Source organism: Bos indicus, chromosome 4, assembly GCF_029378745.1.
Source record: "Bos indicus isolate NIAB-ARS_2022 breed Sahiwal x Tharparkar chromosome 4, NIAB-ARS_B.indTharparkar_mat_pri_1.0, whole genome shotgun sequence".
NCBI classification, from domain to species: domain Eukaryota; kingdom Metazoa; phylum Chordata; class Mammalia; order Artiodactyla; family Bovidae; genus Bos; species Bos indicus.
Genome location: NC_091763.1, coordinates 63,594,807 through 63,614,346, shown reverse-complemented (window position 1 = coordinate 63,614,346; position 19,540 = coordinate 63,594,807). Strand labels below are relative to the sequence as shown.

Genomic DNA, 19,540 nt, shown 5'->3' with positions numbered 1-19,540 from the left:
TACCAGAGTGTAGAAAACATTGTCCAGTTGTTTATCTAATCCTTCATTGGGCTTGCTTTTAAAAACACGTTTTGATTTGAAGTAGCCTGGGAAAAATAAACTGTTCCAGGCCATAACTTGATGCCCCAGTGGAAATAAGATAGATCCTTTTTCATTCATTTTTGAGAAATTTTCCAAGCAGACAGATGTCTTTGTACCTTCCTTTGCAGTTCCTTCATCCACAAATGACTATTATCAAGAACTAGAATTACAAGTGCTCTGTTACTTGTTTTTAACTTTAGCTTCTACAGAAATTACTATTGGGATCTTATTTCTTTTCTGGGCTGAACATTTTATTGTTGCACCTACTCAGTCTCATAGATTCTCCATGTGTTATCATCCAGGAAGATTCATTTCTTAAAGATGTGTATTACCTAACACAAGGAACTTTTTGAGAACCTTTTTTGATCCACAGAGCAACCAGGTGTGCTGGGGAATAGGCATAAGAGATACTATATTTTGCTCTGCTGTAATTATTTTCCAGTCTCCCAGTGGAAAAGGTAGAGAGTAATATGTTAAAAAAAAAAAATTGAATGAATTTTGGTTTCCATTGCTTCTTCCTAATCCCTTAGCCCACATTCATTCACTCAAGGCAACCAGTAATTATTGTGTGCTTCCTGTGTGCCAGGAACTATTCTAGGGCTGGGGATACAGCAGCAAACAAAATAAAGATCCCCACAATTTTGGAGCTCTTATTCTAGCAGGGGAGATGATAAACAATAAATATGATAAAGATGTGAACTATGGAGTATGTTAGAAAATAACAAGCGTTAGTGTTTAAAGGTGATAAGTACTATGGAAAAAGAAATGTCAGAAAGGTGGCGGTTACAAGGTTATAATTTTAAATTGGGTTGTCAGGGTAGGCTTTGTTAAAAAGGCAACTTTTGAACAGAGATTTAAAGAGGTGAGGGATTTATCCATGCACAGATCAGAGAGAAAGAGCTGTTCCAGGTAAGGGGAGCAAGCCTAGCATGTTCCCAGGACAACAAGAAAGCCAGTAGTGAGACTAGGTGGTAAGAGATGCAGTTAGAGGGGTCAGATCATGCACAACCTTTAAAAAACTTTTGTTTTTTAAAGTGAGGAGGACCATTTTTAAGAAAGTGAAGTGAAATTCACTCAGTTGTGTCTGACTCTTTGCGACCACGGGGCTGTAGGCTGCCAGATTTCTCTGTCCGTGGAATTCTCCAGGCCAGAATACTGGAGTGGGTGGCCATTCCCTTCTCTAGGGGATCTTCCCAACCCAGGGATTGAATCCATGTCTCTCACATTGCAGGCGGATTCTTTATTGTTTGAGCTACCAGAGAAGCCCAAGAATACTGGAGTGAGTAGCCTGTCCCTTCTCCAGTGGATCTTCCTGATCCAGAAATCAAACAGGGGTCTCCTGCATTGCAGCTGGATTCTTAACCATTGAGCTACCAGGGAATAATATAATCTTCTGTTTTAAAAGAATGCCTGCCTGCTGTATTGTGAATAGATTGTGGGACAGGGGTGGTCAAAGGTAGAAATGGGCAATCAGCTTGAAGTTTACACAGGTCAGTAATTCAGCAATGGTTCAAGTAAGAGGTGATGGTGGATTGCTCCACAGTGATCGTAGTGGTGAAGGTGGTGAAAAGTGATCTGATTCTTGATATATTTTAAATGTAAAGACAACAGAATTTCTAACAGAGTGGCCATGGTGTGTGAAAGGAAGAAGAGAATCCAGAATGACCCTAAGAGTTTTGGCTTGAACTTTGGGCTTCCTGGGTGGTACAATGGTAAAAAATCTGCCTGCCAGTGCAGGAGACACGGGAGACCTGGGTTTGATCCCTGGGTCAAGAAGATCCCCTGGAGTAGGAAATGACAACCCACTCCAGTATTCTTGCCTGGGAAATCCCATGGATAGAGGAGGCTGATGGACTGCAGTCCGTAGGGTTGCAAAGAGTCAGACATGACTAAGCATGCATGCAGCACCAACTGGAAGGATAAAGTTGAAATGAGAAAGGCTATGGGGTGGAACAGGTTTGTGGGGGAAGATCAGGAATACTGTTTGGTACATGTTGAGTTTGATATGCTATAAGATGTTCAAGTGGAGATATTGACTAAGTAATTGGATATACAAGTCTGAAGTTCAGGAGAGAAATCTGGGCTGGAGTTATAAAATTAGGAGTTGTCAGCCTGCAAATGTTCTTTAAAGCCATGAGACTGGGTAAGGTCACCAAGGGAGTGATTTTAGAAAAGAGAGGAGAGTCAAAGACTGAGTGCTAGAAGTGTTGGGACTTTTAGGAGTTTGGGAGAAGAGGAGGACCCAGCAAAGGATGCTGAGAAGGAGCATAGAGTGAGGACAGAGAAAAATCAGTAGAATGTGGCATCCTGGAAGCCAGATGAAAGGAGTTTTAAAAGATGGTAGAACCATAGGCTGTGTCAAATGCTAATAGGTCAACTAAGCTAAGGGCTGAAAATTGTAGATTTAGCAGTGTGAAGGTCATTCAGTTCAGTTCAGTTCAGTTGCTCAGTTGTGTCCGACTGTTTGTGACCCCATGAATTGCAGCACGTCAGGCCTCCCTGTCCATCACCAACTCCCGGAGTTCACTCAGACTCACGTCCATCAAGTCAGTGATGCCATCCAGCCATCTCATCCTCTGTCGTCCCCTTCTCCTCCTGCCCCCAATCCCTCCCAGCATCAGGGTCTTTTCCAATGAGTCAACTCTTCCCATGAGGTGGCCAAAGTTTGGAGTTTCAGCTTTAGCATCATTCCTTCCAAAGAAATCCCAGGGCTGATCTCCTTCAGAATGGACTGGTTGGATCTCCTTGCAGTCCAAGGGACTCTCAAGAGTCTTCTCCAACACCACAGTTCAAAAGCATCAGTTGTTCAGCGCTCAGCCTTCTTCACAGTCCAAGTCTCACATCCATACATGACCACATTAGCGATCTTGAAAAAAGCACCTTTTGTGGAGTGATAGAGGCCAGGTCTAGACTGAGATGGATGTATAAGAGAAAGGAAAAGAATTTAAAACATCAAATACAGGCAATTCTTTGGAGAAGTTTTGCTGTCAAGAGGAGCAAAGAAATGGAAGAAGATGCAGGAAGTGGGGGTCACGATGCAGTACATTATTCCTGATTTGATGTTTATTGTCATCTTTTATAATTTATCTAGACCCCAGTCTTTGTACTTTCTTTAACAAGCTGTTAATTCCTAATGGATACTGATTTTTGCCAGCTAAGACAACAGTTAAGGTTTTCCTTGACTAGTTAACAGGACAGTTTGCATTCCTGGAGTTCAAGCATATGTAACTGCTTCTCTCTGCTTCTGAAAATTCACCACCTTCCTTCCCTTCAGCTTACATGAGAACCTCAGGCTTTTAGGTGAGGGAATTTTGACAATATAAGGCAAAGATGATCAGAATAATTGTAATATTTACTATTACAACACTTATGTATCACTTACTATGAACCAGGTGCTATTTGACATGCTTCACATTAAATTAACGGGCTTCCCTTGTGGCTCAGCTGATAAAGAATCTGCCTGCAATGTGGGATACATGGGTTTGATCCCTGGGTTGGGAAGATCCCCTGGAGAAGGGAACAGCTATCCCCTCCATAACTCATTTAATCTTTCCAATTACCCTATGAGCTAGGTACAGTTATCATCTGCATTTTGCAAATAAGGAAATTGAGGCATAGAAAGATTAGGTAAACAGTTAAAAGAAAATAAATAATGGTGAAGCTGGGATTAAAATTCTGACAGTCTAGCCCCAAAGTCCATGCTCTTAAGGCAATTGGAGAATTTTAAGAGAAAGATATTAGCTACAGAGATTCCATTTTACACAATATGACAGTTTTTTAGAGTTGCTGGACTAAGTTTTTCTGAGAAACAAGATAGAATATAGGAGTTGATTGGGCATTTCCCAGATTTACTAGACATTAGTGAACTGTTAGCAGTGCATAATCTTCAAATGATGTAGAGAGCATTCTTCAAAAATAACTTTTTTAAAGACCATATTTCCCATATATTTCTTCAAGCTTCATGAATAACTTTCCAAATCACAAATATATATTAAACATACACTCTTTACAAAAGAAAAAAAAATCAGCTATTTTCCTCTGTGTTTATTTTCCTGTGGGAAGCTTATTTGTTTATCACACAGACTATAGAACCATCTTGAAATTAAAGTAGAAAGGACCATGTATGTGAGCATAATACTATACTAGTTTTTAATGGATTCTTAAAAATTCTTTAGCTCTAGAGATGAAGTATGAAGTAAATGACTCTTTATTAAGTATTATTTCTTAGAACCTGGTGAGCACTGCCACTGAATCCTCATTAATAATCCCTTCCTTTTCCAGAAGGACTTGCCAACACCCGTAAAGTATTCACGGGAGAATTAAAATCATATAAAAGTAATTGGTGTTTGCTTCCTTCAAGGCATACATTTAAATACATTGCTTTATTCCTCTGTTCCTTGGCTGTCTCCTATGTTTAGTAACACTAGGTCAGCAGACTTCCTATTTTAAGGTTCATCTGCTGGCCATTTCAATTTCCCATGAGAAAGCAAACCTACCACTGTTTTACCCTTTTATCTTAATGTTTCATCCATTTATGTCATGTTATCTTGTGGGTTTGCGTTTCTCAGTAGTAATGGCCCTGCTGGTAAATAGAAAACAATGAATGTGATTGTCCACCCCTGATCATCATCACCATTTGAGCCCTTTTAAAATTCCTATTGTAATCTCAGAAGAGTGGTTATCTAGGATAGTAGATTATTGGTGATTTCATCTTAAAAAGAATGTGTGCACTGTTTTTCAAGTGAGTTATTTTAGTGCCTCTTTGACAATTTCAGCTTTGACCATTGGATCCAGCTACTAATAGAAACATTCCACTGCTGGTCTCCGTTCCCCATTTCTGTTTTCACCTGAGCATGTTTGCGAGCATCAGATATAAATTCATACCATGCTCATGGCTTGTAGTTTCATGTGTAATTGGCTGTAACGTAATGACTAACGTATGTTGGAGGTTAGTACTGAAAATAATAGCCCAGCATTTACTTGGGGCTTATTCTGTGCCAGGCTCTGTGATAACTGTATTACACGCATCGACCAAATTAATCTTCATCTCTCATAAAGTGAATGCTGTTATTTTCTGCATTTTAGAAAAAAAGGAAACTGAGGTCCAGACTTATGTGACTTTTCTTAAGATTTGATGATACTTGCCATGTCCCGTCTCGGATATCCCTTCCCATGATCAAAGGGATGGTTTATCATCTTGTGTACATTTTCCTTCTCTACAAAATATGACCTTGTTTAATGGGCTATTGTAGACATTTATCATTAGATAAAAGAGTTGTTTTGGAATGAACCCTGAGTACTTGTTTGTGCCTGCGTGCTAAGTCGCTTTAGTGGTGTCCAACTCTTTGTGACCCTATGGACTGTAGCCTGCTAGGCTCCTCTGTCCATGGGATTCTCCAGGCATGAATACTTGTTCAGGGTCCTCATTTGTGAGAGAGTATGATGAAACAGGCACTCTCCAGAGCCACTGTATTCGTCACCCTTTTCCCTAAACCTGTTTATAACTTAAGTGACCCAGCTGAACTCTTGGTTTCAAAATCTCCATCCATCTAGTCTCTGTCATTTTTAAAAACAACACAGTTTAGTCAAGATTATGGCTTTTAATTGGGTTGTGGAAAGAAATTCAAGTTGAAGAAACGTTGCCAGGATCACTGGGGAATTAATAGCCACTTGATGCAAGAGGAAAGCTGTGAAGAACACTGGCTCTCTTATTATGTAGTGTCCAGGCAAAGTAGAGTTATACTCTTACTGTTTCATTTTTTTTAAAAGAAATTATTATTGCAGATCTATTGGCTTCCTTTCTTTCTCAACTGTAGCTATAATGTTTTATTTGTGCCTGTGTACTTCTGAGAAAGAGTTGGTCTCTGAAGAGGGAGTTAGGAGAGGAAAGTATTTGAAATGGAAATGTCTTAAAATTATGTCTCTTTCCAGTTGTACATTGGATTGCTTTAGGATTTAGAAACAAAATGGAAATTAAAAACCACAATCACCTTCTTTTAGAACAAAAAAGTGCTATACTTATCAGTACAGAAAAGATCTAGCTGAAAGACAATGGCTCTTGCATTTCCTTGCAGAGTGCTCTAGACATTGATCAACTGGCAAGGGAAAGCAATTATTAACTTTCTCTTCTTCCCCACCTTCTCACAATGGCTGGGTAATACTTTTGTGTTCCTGTTTGGAGGATTTAATGGCCTTGTTAACATGTGGGAAAACATTGTGATTGGAGACTTTAACAAAATAGTGAGTAGTCCTTTTTTTTTTAAGTTCCATGTTTATGTTCTTACTGGGTGTGTGTCTTTCCAAGTACTCCAGGTTAAGAACTAAATGTGTTAGAAAAACAGATGTAATGCAAATAAATCGGAGAGTTCTCATTTCCTTCAGTGAACAAAGCTCTGAGTTCCTGAGCAGTAATTTTAGGGGACCTTCTCTCTATATCAGAAGAAACTGTGCTTATTCCACTTCTTTCTCCTGAATTCTATTGTATCATATCTGACTAATGATCTATAGGGCCAGACAATTCACCTACATATTATAGAGGTTCATAATGCACTAACACACTATAGAGCTTACTTTTACCAACCATTAATTGGGGAATTCACTTTATGAAGCCCTGTTTACAGAGTGACATCTGGAGAAATTCTTAACCTGGATCCATTCCAGTCTGTAGGATTTATGGACTGTGCTTGATTTTTTTGTAAATAGGACTTTTCTCTGCTTGGTACATTCTATTTACATAATTATCAGTGGATGAAAATTGCTATGTTCCTGTCTTTCTTAATCCTTTGTACTGAGTGGACCTACATTCTAAGTGGTGGTCCAGCTAAAAACATACCTGGACACCTATTATTATTCAAGTTGTGGAAACATCTTAATGCCAGGAGGACCCTACTCTGTTAAATCTAGATTCTCTGACTGAAGCCCTTATACCCCAAGGGACTTAATATTCAGCCATTATGGCAATTTTAGAACTTGCTGAGACACGTGCTAGACCCCTTAAAATAAACCTGGTCTTGTGAGATGTGAAATGGAACTATTTTAAAACATAGGTGTGTGCATACTCTTGAACACATTTGAAGTTCTTACTGGGTGTGGGGAGATCAAAGTTTATTATTAGGCGGTGGAACTGAACTCTCAGGAACTGAACTCTCAAGCATTCTATAGAGATCATGTTGGACACATATTACAATGACCTTCACCTGCCTCTCTGTGGTTACCATTATTATCTGTGTTAAGTAGTAGATAAGCTACCATCTATGCAGTCAGCATGTCATCTGGAAACATATAGAGAAAGAAAAGTTACAAAATAGATTTGTGATACAAAAAGAAACACAGAAAAACAAATATCATATATTAGAACCGGAAACCTAAGACTTTATTGAAAGATATTTTTTTTCTTCTGTTTTTCTGAGTTTTGAACTTGTAAAATTGCACCAGATTAAGGGTGGGGTGTCTCCGCGTTACAACCAAAAAATGGATCTCATGGAAATGAAGATGAGAAAGATATCAACTAATACTCTCCAGTTCCTCCTTCAGGGAAGCAGCAGCATCGTATTATATCAGTCTGACTTGTCACGCTATATTCATTCAGCTGTATTAGATTCTTGAGGGCTTTATTTCCAAGATGGACTTGGACAAGGTCTCTGGCTGTTGTGTTTTTAACAATCTCCTATAAGTGTGTTTTTCTGTAGTATTTGCTTAGTAAGTACCTCTGTAAACCCAATTTCACAGAAATCTTGGCTGTCTAAAATGGCCCTTAACTACCTTCCATTGCAGGGGGCACAGGTTTGATCCCTGGTTGGGGAACTATGGTCCCGCATGCTGTGGGGTGTAGCCAAAAATTAAAAAAAAAAATTGAGAGAAAGAGAAAAGACTGAAAATCCTAAAGAAAAGAAAAGATATAAACAGACAAGAGTTTAAAAATAAAGTGGCCCTTAAGCACAGAATAGGCGCATGTGCACACACACACACACCCCCTACACACACCCATACCATCAGTCAAAAAAATTCCAGCAAGCATAGCTTTACCAATTATAGTGTGCTTTTAAGGAAATGTTAAGTCCAAGTACGAGATAGATTGGGCCCTTTGATTTGAAGTCCAGTGTGGAGGAAGGGAGGTCAGTGGAGAATTAATCAGGCGAAGTGCAGCCCCACTTCTACTCCAGAGCTTTTGGCTTTTTATCTGCATGCCAGCCCTTGTATAAGTCTTTATCTGTATTTTATATACAATTCTTCCTAGCCATATACCTCCTACTCTGCATCACATTTTTCTGCTATTATGTTTTTTATTCTTTAATATTTTATTATCTATACCTTCAGTAAGTCACCCCAAATATCTTCTGTAGAAGTGTACACACAGAAATATGGACTATGTTGCTAATTCATCCTCCCCTCCCCACTTTTCCTTTTCATCCTCTATCTCCTTCCCTCTTTTACCCACTCCTCTTCCTTCCATTGTTCCATTTTGTCAAAAAATTTGTAAATACTCAGTTAAAATTGGTTCACAAACATGCTATAGGATTTTTGACTTCCTATAGCTTATATATATATATATATGCATTTATATTTAATATATAATTTTATCTATTTATTCATTTTTGTTATTTTTGATTGTGCTGCATCTTTGTTGCTGCACAGGCTTTTCTCTAGTTGTGGAGCGTGAGGACTATTCTACAGTTATGCTGTGTGGGCTTCTCGTTGCAGTGGCTTCTCTTGTTGTAGAGCATGGACTCTAGGTGGGCTTTGGCAGTTGCGGACCTGGGCTCAGCAGCTGTGGCTCCCAGGCTCTAGCGCACAGGATCAGCAGTTGTGGTGCAGGGGCTTGGCTACTCTGCAGCATGTGGTGTCTTCCTGAATCAGGGACTGGATCCCTGTCTCCTGCATTGGCAGGCAGATTCCTTATTACTGAGCCACACGAGAACCCCTCGCAAAAACTATATTTTAAGAAAATATAAAAATGAACAAAGTAAAAGAGAATTATCAGGAAAACTCTTATGCTTGTCTATATGCCCTACATGTGGATGTGTGTGCACATTTACACAGAGAGACAGAGATTGAGGAAGGATAAAGAGTAAAACTTTTTCAAATGGACACATTTTCAGAGAGTTTTTTAATACTCATAGTTTCTGATTTGAGAGAATAGCATTGAAACATGTATATTACCACATGTAAAATAGATGACCAGTGCAAGTTCGATGCATGAAGCAGAGCACTCAAAGCCAGTGCTCTGGGACAACCCAGAGGTGGCGGGGGGCTCAAGATGGGGGACATATGTGTACCTGTGGCTGATTCATGTCGATGTGTGGCAAAAACCACCACAATATTGTTAAGTAATTATCCCCAATTAAATTAATTTTAAAAAATTTTTTATTAAAAAATTAATTAAAATAGTTTCTTAGGGAAGCTTTTCATGTTTAAGATAGTGAAATATTCTTTTCAAAGTATCTATTCCCCACACTTCACAGGAATTAAAATCCTTTGAAATGGAATCTGAATGTTAACCTCAAAAACACTTTATCCATCAAGTAAATCTTGATTAAAAGAAAAATGTCATTGGTATATATTTTTGAGGTTTTTGCTGTTTTAAGTTTTAGTGGCATTTCAGGCATATGAACAGAAGATTCTTTGGCTGGCAAATCAGAGCAGGGTGTCTGTGGTCATTTGTGATTCTCAAAGTGTCTGCTTGTTTGATTCCTTTTAAACATGGGAAGATAAAAGAAGAAAAATGTTTTTCCTCCCTGAAGGAATAGAATATTTGCACCCATATACTCAGTTGATTGCAGAGATCTCTGTCGCAAGAATATAAATCTACAAAGTCCTAAAATACACCCAAAGAACAGCTTGCCAACTTTCTGGGGTTTCTGTATCATTAAAAGGAAGTACTGGTCAGGACAGCCAACTTACAGGCAAATCCACTGAGATCTTTCTGGGGGGAAAAAAAAAGTGGTTTTGAGAAAGCAGTAATGGTTTAGCAAGCAGGAGAACCAGGCACAAGCCCTAGAATATAAGGGGCATCCACTACCCTCTCTGAGCCTCTGTTTTTAAATGAAGGTGGTTGCATTAAAAGTTGAAGTTCTTTCATTCCTCAGAAATGGTGTGGAAAGTGCATCTATGCCAAAAAAATTCATAGATGACAGAAATGGTAAAAGGTACGTTGTGCTGAGCACTGTGTTCAGTGTATACAGTATCACGTAATCCACACAAAAGGCCTCATTAAGACCCTCTCCTTGCAGATGGGACAACTGGTAACCTGCCTGGGTCTGACAGCCAGCCCCAGCCTGACCCACTCCTGGGAACTTTACAGTCTAAGTCAAGACTCGCTGTTGGCCGCCCATCCCCTTCACTGTCCCCACCATTCAACTGGCCACCTGGTGTTTTAATAGAGGAAAAGATGAACAACTGGAAACAATCCCCAAATATGGGGAACTCTAAGAATTTAGGAAAAGAAACTGTCTTTTCTTCTCCCCAATCTAATCATGAGAAAAACATTAAAAAGTTTCCAATAGAAGGGCATTCTGCAATATACCTGACCCGATACTTGTCAAAACTTCAAGGCCATCAAAAGTAAGGAAAGTCTGAGAAGCTGTCACCATGAAGAAGAGTCAAAGGAGAGAGGAAAACTAATGCCATGGGGTTTCCTAGATGAGATCCCGAGACAGAAAAGATGTTAAATAAAAATGAAGGAAATCTGAATAGACTATATATTTTAACTAAATGTACCCATATTGGTTCATTGATCATAACAAATGTACCATACTGATGCAGGATGTTAACAACAGGAGAAACTGTGTAGAGAATATACAGGAATTCTTTGTATTATTTGCCATTTTTTTTAATACATCTAAAACTGTTCTAAAACGAAAGAGTCCGAAATGCAGTACTTGGATGCAATCTCAAAAACGACAGAATGATCTCTGTTCATTTCCAAGGCAAACCATTCAATATCATGGTAATCCAAGCCTATGCCCCAACCAGTAATGCTGAAGAAGTTGAAGTTGAACGGTTCTATGAAGACCTACAAGATCTTTTAGAACTAACACCCAAAAAAGATGTCCTTTTCATTATAGGGGACTGGAATGCCAAAGTAGGAAGTCAAGAAACACCTGGAGTAACAGGCAAATTTGGCCTTGGAATACAGAATGAAGGAGGGCAAAGGATAATAGAGTTTTGCCAAGAGAACAAACTGGTCATAACAAACACTCTCTTCCAACAACACAAGAGAAGACTCTACACATGGACATTACCAGATGGTCAACACCGAAATCAGATTGATTATATTCTTTGCAGCCAAAGATGGAGAAGCTCTATACAGTCAGCAAAACAAGACCGGGCTCAGACCATGAACTCCTTATTGCCAAATTCAGACTGAAATTGAAGAAACTAGGAAAAACCACTAGACCATTCAGGTATGACCTAAATAAAATCCCTTATGATCATACAGTGGAAGTGAGAAATAGATTTAAGGGCCTAGATCTGATAGAGGACCTGATGAACTATGGACGGAGGTTTGTGACATTGTACAGGAGACAGGGATCAAGACCATCCCCATGGAAAAGAAATGCAAAAAAGCAAAATGGCTGTTTGAGGAGGCCTTACAAACAGCTGTGAAAAGAAGAGAAGCGAAAAGCAAAGGAGAAAAGGAAAGATAAAAGCATCTGAATGCAGAGTTCCGAAGAATAGCAAGAAGAGATAAGAAAGCCTTCCTCAGCGATCAATGCAAAGAAATAGAGGAAAACAACAGAATGGGAAAGACTAGAGATCTCTTCAAGACAATTAGAGATACCAAGGGAACATTTCATGCAAAGATGGGCTCGATAAAGGACAGAAATGGTATGGGCCTAACAGAAGCAGAAGATATTAAGAAGAGGTGGCAAGAATACACAGAAGAACTGTACAAAAAAAGATCTTCACAACCCAGATAATCAGGATGGTGTGATCACTGACCTAGAGCCAGACATCCTGGAATGTGAAGTCAAGTGGGCCTTAGAAAGCATCACTACAAACAAAGCTAGTGGAGGTGATGGAATTCCAGTTGAGCTATTCCAAATCCTGAAAGATGATGCTGTGAAAGTGCTGCACTCAATATGCCAGCAAATTTGGAAAACTCAGCAGTGGCCACAGGACTGGAAAAGGTCAGTTTTCATTCCAATCCCAAAGAAAGGCAGTGCCAAAGAATATTCAAACTATTGCACAATTGCACTCATCTCACACGCTAGTAAAGTAATGCTCAAAATTTTCCAAGCCAGCCGTCAACAATTCGTGAACTGCGAACTTCCAGATGTTCAAGCTGGATTTAGCAAAGGCAGAGGAACCAAAGATCAAATTGCCAACATCCACTGGATCATCGAAAAAGCAAGAGAGTTCCAGAAAAACATCTATTTCTGCTTTGTTGACTATGCCAAAGCCTTTGACTCTGTGGATCACAGTAAACTGTGGAAAATTCTGAAAGAGATGGGAACACCAGACCACCTGACCTGCCTCTTGAGAAACCTATATGCAGGTCAGGAAGCAATAGTTAGAACTGGACATGGAACAACAGACTGGTTCCAAATAGGAAAAGGAGTACGTCAAGGCTGTATATTGTCACCCTGCTTATTTAACTTCTATGCAGAATACATCATGAGAAATGCTGGGCTGGAGGAAGCACAAGCTGGAATCAAGATTGCTGGGAGAAATATCAATAACCAGATATGCAGTTGACACCACCCTTATGGCAGAAAGGGAAGAGGAACTAAAAAGCCTCTTGATGAAAGTGAAAGTGGAGAGTGAAAAAGTTGGCTTAAAGCTCAACATTCAGAAAACTAAGATCATGGCATCTGGTCTCATCACTTCATGGGAAATAGATGGGGAAACAGTGGAAACAGTGCAGACTTTATTTTTTTGGGCTCCAAAATCACTGCAGATGGTGACTGCAGTCATGAAATTCAAAGACGCTTAGCCCTTGGAAGGAAAGTTATGACCAACCTAGACAGTATATTGAAATGCAGAGACATTATTTTGCCAACAAAGGTCCGTCTAGTCAAGGCTATGGTTTTTCCTGTGGTCATGTATGGATGTGAGAGTTGGACTGTGAAGAAAGCTGAGCGCCGAAGAACTGATGCTTTTAAACTGTGGTGTTGGAGAAGACTCTTGAGAGTCGCTTGGACTACAAGGAGATCCAACCAGTCCATCCTAAAGTAGATCAGTCCTGGGTGTTCATTGAAAGGACTGATGCTAAAGCTGAAACTCCAATACTGTGGCTTCCTCATGTGAAGAGTTGACTCATTGGAAAAGACCCTGATGCTGGGAGGGATTGGGGGCAGGAGGAGAAGGGGACAACAGAGGATGAGATGGCTGGATGACATCACTGACCGATGGACGTGAGTCTGAGTGAACTCCGGGAGTTGGTGATGGACAGGGAGGCCTGGCGTGCTGCAGTTCATGGGGTCGCAAAGAGTCGGACACGACTGAGCAACTGAACTGAACTGAAAACTGTTCTAAAAATAAAGTTCATTAAAGATAAACTTATCCCTGCCCAAACAAAAAGAGCATTTTAACAGTAGGGAAAGCAGTATTCTTTTAAAAAACTGCTACTATTACTCCTCCTCCTCCTTGTTACTATTGTTATAGCAATATTGTCAGATGATCTGACTGTGTTAAATGCCTCTAGGAACATTTAGAATAGGATGCTGTATGAAGAGTAGCTTGAATTAGGCCAGGGATTGGCAAACTACTTACAGCCAGTGGGCCAGATCTGCCCTATTGCCTGCTTTAATCAATGAAGTTTTATTGGAACATCAGATCAGATCAGATCAGTCGCTCAGTCGTGTCCGACTCTTTGCAACCCCATGAATCGCAGCACGCCAGGCCTCCCTGTCCATCACCAACTCCCGGAGTTCACTCAGGCTCATGTCCATCGAGTCAGTGATGCCATCCAGCCATCTCATCCTCTGTCGTCCCCTTCTCCTCCTGCCCCCAATCCCTCCCAACATAGCTAATGCTCATTCATGTTTTCATTTTGTCCTTGGATGCTTTTGCCCTACAATGGCAAAACTAAGACCAGAGACCAGATGGCCCACAGAGCCTAAAAATATGTGCTATTCAGCAAACCTCCTGTTCAGGCTACTTGAGTTACAGGGTAGTGAGGCAGGTAAGCTGGGCCACCAGGATTCATCTGGGTTAGAATCAAGTATCTGTCAAATAGAACTCAGCAGATCAAGTAGCATGAGTAAATAGAGTAGTCAACTTCAGAGGTGGCCACATGGACCCCTTCCTTACAGAGTTGTTTGAGGATTGAGGGAGCTAATGCGTTGAGAATTCACGGCCAAGTGCCCAGCACACAGTAAGTCCCAGCACTATGATTTCCAGATCTGGAAGTCCCTGCATTTCCCTGCTTTTGCCCGTGGGTCCTCTGTGACGCACACCACACAATGTGTGTTTGGATAATTTCATTCGGCTGTGGTTTTTCTTCCCCTTCTCCTCTGATGTGATGGCATCTAAGCCGAGGGTCCTTTATCTAACATCAGTGGAACCCAGTCTCCACTTCCAAGATGGGCTTCAGAAGGTCTCCGTTAGTTTGGAGATTTCATATTTTATTTCTCTCTTTTTACTGGCTACTCTGGAATTTTTAACAAATACTTTTTCCTAACAAAAATCTCATCAGATATACCCATCTGCCCTTCTTAGCAGATTCTAGTTCAGTAGGTGTGGATGGGGCCTGAGGTTGCATTTATGATAAGCTCCCCAGCATATCTGGTGCTGCTGGCCCAGTGATCTGGCTTAAACCAGTAAGGCTAAAGAGGCCTTCTGACTTGCTGGATCTGCCTTCTGCTGCCTGCTAACTGAACTAGCCATTTTCTTTTTGCAAGGTATGTAGTTATCAGAAGCAGCCACCCTACTCTGTAACCCTTATAAATATTGCCATGCTACAGCTACTTGATCTCCTAATCTTGACCTCTAAAGGTACATCATCCCAGTTAAACATGGATGAAAGCTTAAGTAATTGCATAACACAATTTAGGATGTTGTATGAAGAGTAGCTTTCTGTGATCCTTGGATTAGACCACAGACTGGCAAACTGCTTGTTATTCCCAGTCTGTTTACCCCCAGCCATGGAGCCCCTATTTCATACAGATAGATGGGTGATCTAACTTCAAATTTTCATCTTGAAGGCCTGCTTTTTAATACTACTTCCCATGCCAGTGATTTTTGCAAGAAAACAGACCTGAGACAGAAATTAAAGTAGCATTTTATTTGGCCAATTCAGGGAAGGGAGGATGAGGAGAAAGGGAAGTTGGTCAAGGAACAATGTACACCACTTTGTGGTGCCTCCTGCCTGCCTGACCACTTTTCTCAAAGAGCCAGGAAGATGCCACTCAGCACACAGCATTTTTCTGGAGGTTGGCAAAAAAGGAATAAGAATTCAGAGTCAACCCTGGGAGAAGTAGTAGGGGAGTTCTCCACCAGGCTCCCTCCCTTTCCCCATTTCCCATTGGTCAGAATGCCAGAGCTCCCATGCTACTGTTCCTTCCAAGCTTGAAGTGGCAGAAACTCAGGCACATAGTTGGTCAGTCTGGCCACACGGAGATATCTGAAGAAAAGAGGGTGGCATTTCTAGGGCATGTGACTAGTCAGCCCTGCAGTGGGATTTGAAAGATTCGTCATCTCTCTGTACTGTGGACAAGGCAAAACTTTTGTGCCAAGGACAAGAGATTACATGTGTTGTAATTCATGTAATGTAGAATCTACAGGATAGTCTAAAGCAACTGACTTTTCCCTTGTGCCTTCTCACTTGCTCCAATATTGAGTCAGCTGGAATAAATGGTAGACACCGATTAATCAGTGGAGATCGCCTCTGCACACATGCAGCACTGCTCTCTGATCACGGCACTCTCCCCCATCTGTTGGCAGGAGACACTTCTCCACTCTCAGAGTTTTCTTGTATGCAAAGGTTAGCTGCATCAGTACAACGTTCTTGTCATCATCCTGCTTCTTCCCTCTGCCTTGGGGATGGAGAAATGACTTAATCTGATTTATGAGTCTAGAAAGCCATTCTTTGGCCTATTTTGGAGGGTTGGTGTTCTGTTTTGCAGGGAGCACTCCCTCCTTTTTTGGAGAAGGAGATGGCAACCCACTCCAGTATTCTTGCCTGGAAAATCCCATGGACAAAGGAGCCTGGCAGGCTATAGTCCATGGGGTCGCAAGAGTTGGATATGCTTAATGACCAAATCCCCACCGCTACTCCCTTTTCTCTGTTCTTCCTGTCATTAATCTTACAGAGGTGCCCCTTCCCCAGCGCCAAATACCCTGTTCCTTTTTTCTCAGTTAGATGAGGGTCCATGAGAAGAAGGGTGCTATCTCTTGGGCTTCTCCATAGTCCCATAGTGGCTCGGAGCCTGTCCCTGTCCTCACAATACTCTAAGCAGTACTCCTCGCAGCAGGCGAGATAAAACCTGCTGCCACCCAAGACCTTCCCACCAGGTATCTCTGACTGATGCTGCAACTGGGAGCCATATAGTAATGCTTAGATAACACAGGCTTTGGGAGTTGTCAGGCTTGGGTGTGAGCTCTGTCTTACTCCTTAGGAGCTGTGTGACCTTGGCAAAGACTTATCAAGAATAGCTTTGGGAAGAAAAATAAGTACAGTGTACAACATGTTAGAACATTTCCAGGAAATGATGTACTCATCTCATGAGACCTCCGTTTTCCTATCTGTAAAAGGAGAATAATATTATCTGTTTCGTGGTGTGGTTTGTAGGAACTAAACAAGATAATACAGGCAGAGTTATCACTGAGAAAGCATGTAGTAATGATAGTTATTGTCACTATGATCTATAAGTTTTGGAAAGAGATTAAAAATAAACCTGGTCCTCCTCCTGGATAGGGCCCTAGCTATTTTCAGATATAGCTGGGTGAGTTCCATTGCATTGATGGATAATTCTAACATTTCCTGTTTGGGGAGGCTCTGAGGCGACCTCTAATTCTTATTTTATGAGTGTGGAAATCCTTGTCTCTCAAGTTTCCCTCAACATCGATTTCTTTTTTCAGAGCTGATACAGAGGGATAGATGATAAGGTGTATTTTTCTTCAGACCTGGGGTCTGGCCACTTCCCTCTCACTTGAATGATGTGGTTTACACATCAGTGCTGCTGGTAGCCTCGCTTTATAAACCCCCTCATGCATGAAGCAAAACTTGAATATGGAGGCTTTGGACTCAGTGTATGAGAAGCCTCAGAAAAAGAAATAAAAATCACACTTCATTTACAAGAAGAATGGCTTTGGGAAAAAACATGTACAGTATATAGCATGTCAGTACATTTCCAGAAAAATGATGGCAAATTAGTCAAATCAAGTTGCAGATATAGTCAGGAAGTTCTCACATGAGTTTTCCATACAAGATTTTGGTGGATAAAATCAAATAACTTATACTTAATATTTTAAAAGTGCAGCCATGCCAGTTCATCCTCAAGTCACCTTGGAATTGACTTGGAATTGAAAGCTTCTAAATGCAATTCATGGTTCTGCTGTTGAATAATAAAGTGTGTCTGTGCTAGAAGGTGTTGGGATTCAGGAATAGAATCAAACACCAGAGAAATACCACCATGGTCACCATCTCAGAACACTAGCGTCCATTCTCTTTGTTCAAGGAAGGTTTCTTTTCCTCATGGTTGATGTGGTTTGTTTCTTTTATAGTTTCTGATGCTCTGATTCCAAAGGGAATTTCATGCTATTAATATAATTACCATTATAGTATGAGTATCACATATACTATAGATTTTGTCCATTCTGAATTTAAAAAGGATAAATTTGAAGACAACACCATTGCTGTTGTTGCTGAGTGATCAACAGTGTGTCTTTGAGGGCAATAACTCATTTCCAGCATTTTCTCCAAAAGAAATATATTGAAGATTATTATTATTTTTTTGCTCCGCTCCTGAAGATTGTTGTCTCATCATTTATTATCTTCACCACTGGTACGTTCTTCAGCTGTTGTTGATGTCTGGAAAGATTGATTTTTCTGTTCTTTAAAATATTATTTGTATTTTTCAACTAGGTGGCTGTGCTACAATCCCAGAATCAGACCTAGAGGGAAGATCAATAGATCAAGACTCCTCTGAACTGTTTACCAACCACAAACACCTCATGGTGGAGACTCCTGTACCTGGTAAGAGAATGGGTGGCCCTCACAAATATGTCAGAACAGTGATACTCTGGTCAGGTTTTGTTTTGTCATACCGAAAAGCATTTTGCAAAATTCCTTGTTTTCTAACTTTTTATCCTTCCCCTTGACATTGGTGCAGCTGAATTTGAATATTCCTTTCAATATTCAGATCTTTTCTCTCTCTTTCTCTCTTTCATTTCCCCAGAAGTTTCACCCCTCCAAGGAGTCACAGAATAGTTGAAGTAGAGTTGTCTGGTTGAGGGGAAGATGGCCTTGCGAAGGTTGATCCTGTGTGGACCTCATGCCAAGCACAGAGGAAGGCCTGGCCCAGTGCTTCATCCAGCTTACCTGCCAGGAGATAACGATGTGTAGAGATGGGGATCAGGACTTCTCACTTTTCTAGGAGGACTTGTACTGATATGGGCAAGGCAGCTGAAGTTGTCTTACCAGGAAAGGATGTTGCTGTTTTTTGGTCATCTGTATGATTTCAGCCGCAGGATATAGTGAGAGGATATCTTCTGGGGACAGACTTTATAATGCAGAGACCTAGATCCTATTTGATACCGCAGGTTTTTCCACAGAATTCTTGTATAGTAAATGTATCGAGTTTAATAAACATCTCATTGTCAGACAATATCTTGGATTTTATTTATAATCAGAGGGTTACATAGTTGATATCTTTATTTAACGGGAAGAAGTTGAATGGACCTAAAAATGTTGCTGGGCTTCCCAGGTGGCTCAGTGGTAAAGAATCCACCTGCCAATGCAGGAGACACAGGACATGTGGGTTCAATCCCTGGGTGGGGAAGATCCTCTGGAGGAGGAAATGGCAACCCACTCTAGTATTCTTGCCTGGAAAATCCCATGGACAGAGGAGACTGGTGGGCTACAGTCAGTGGGGTCACAAAGAGTCAGACACAACTGAGTGACTGACCATGCACGCAAAAAAAAGTTACTACTCCACAGTAAGACTTGAATATGGTTGTTTTATAAATGAAAGGAACTACAACTAGGCTAAAAGTAGGAAGAGATGTGTTTTATAGTATTGTATGAAAATGTTTAAAATATTTTCAAGGAAAAGTGTTAGTCACTCAGTTGTGTCCAACTCTTCGCAACCCCATGGGCTGTAGCCCACAAGGCTCCTCAAGGAAGCTAGTACATTAACATCGTCTTTTCATTACCCAAATGGGTAATACCTTTTAAAAAATCCAGGTTATAAAAGGATTCACACTCTATTATAATTAAAATGTAAGGTTTTCATATGCAAGAAATAAAAGAGTTTGTCAATCTCAAGTTAAAATTACAGTTGCAAGACTAATTTAT

General features: G+C 40.5%; 1 protein-coding gene across 4 annotated transcripts in view; it reads left to right on the top strand.

The window, feature by feature from the left end:
* Nucleotides 1–18,851, top strand: part of BBS9 (Bardet-Biedl syndrome 9) — a 478,678-nt gene extending 459,827 nt beyond the window's left edge. For 3 of the 4 annotated variants that reach the window (XM_070787856.1, XM_019958787.2, XM_019958784.2), the window contains 2 exons: nt 18,110–18,220; nt 18,423–18,851. In XM_070787856.1, coding sequence (XP_070643957.1) covers nt 18,110–18,220; nt 18,423–18,454 — 143 coding nt within the window. In that variant the 3' untranslated portion in view covers nt 18,455–18,851. Of the gene's footprint in view, nt 1–18,109; nt 18,221–18,422 lie in introns of those variants that run through there. The other variant, XR_011566256.1, reaches the window with a different exon arrangement.
* Nucleotides 18,852–19,540: the final 689 nt, after the last annotated feature.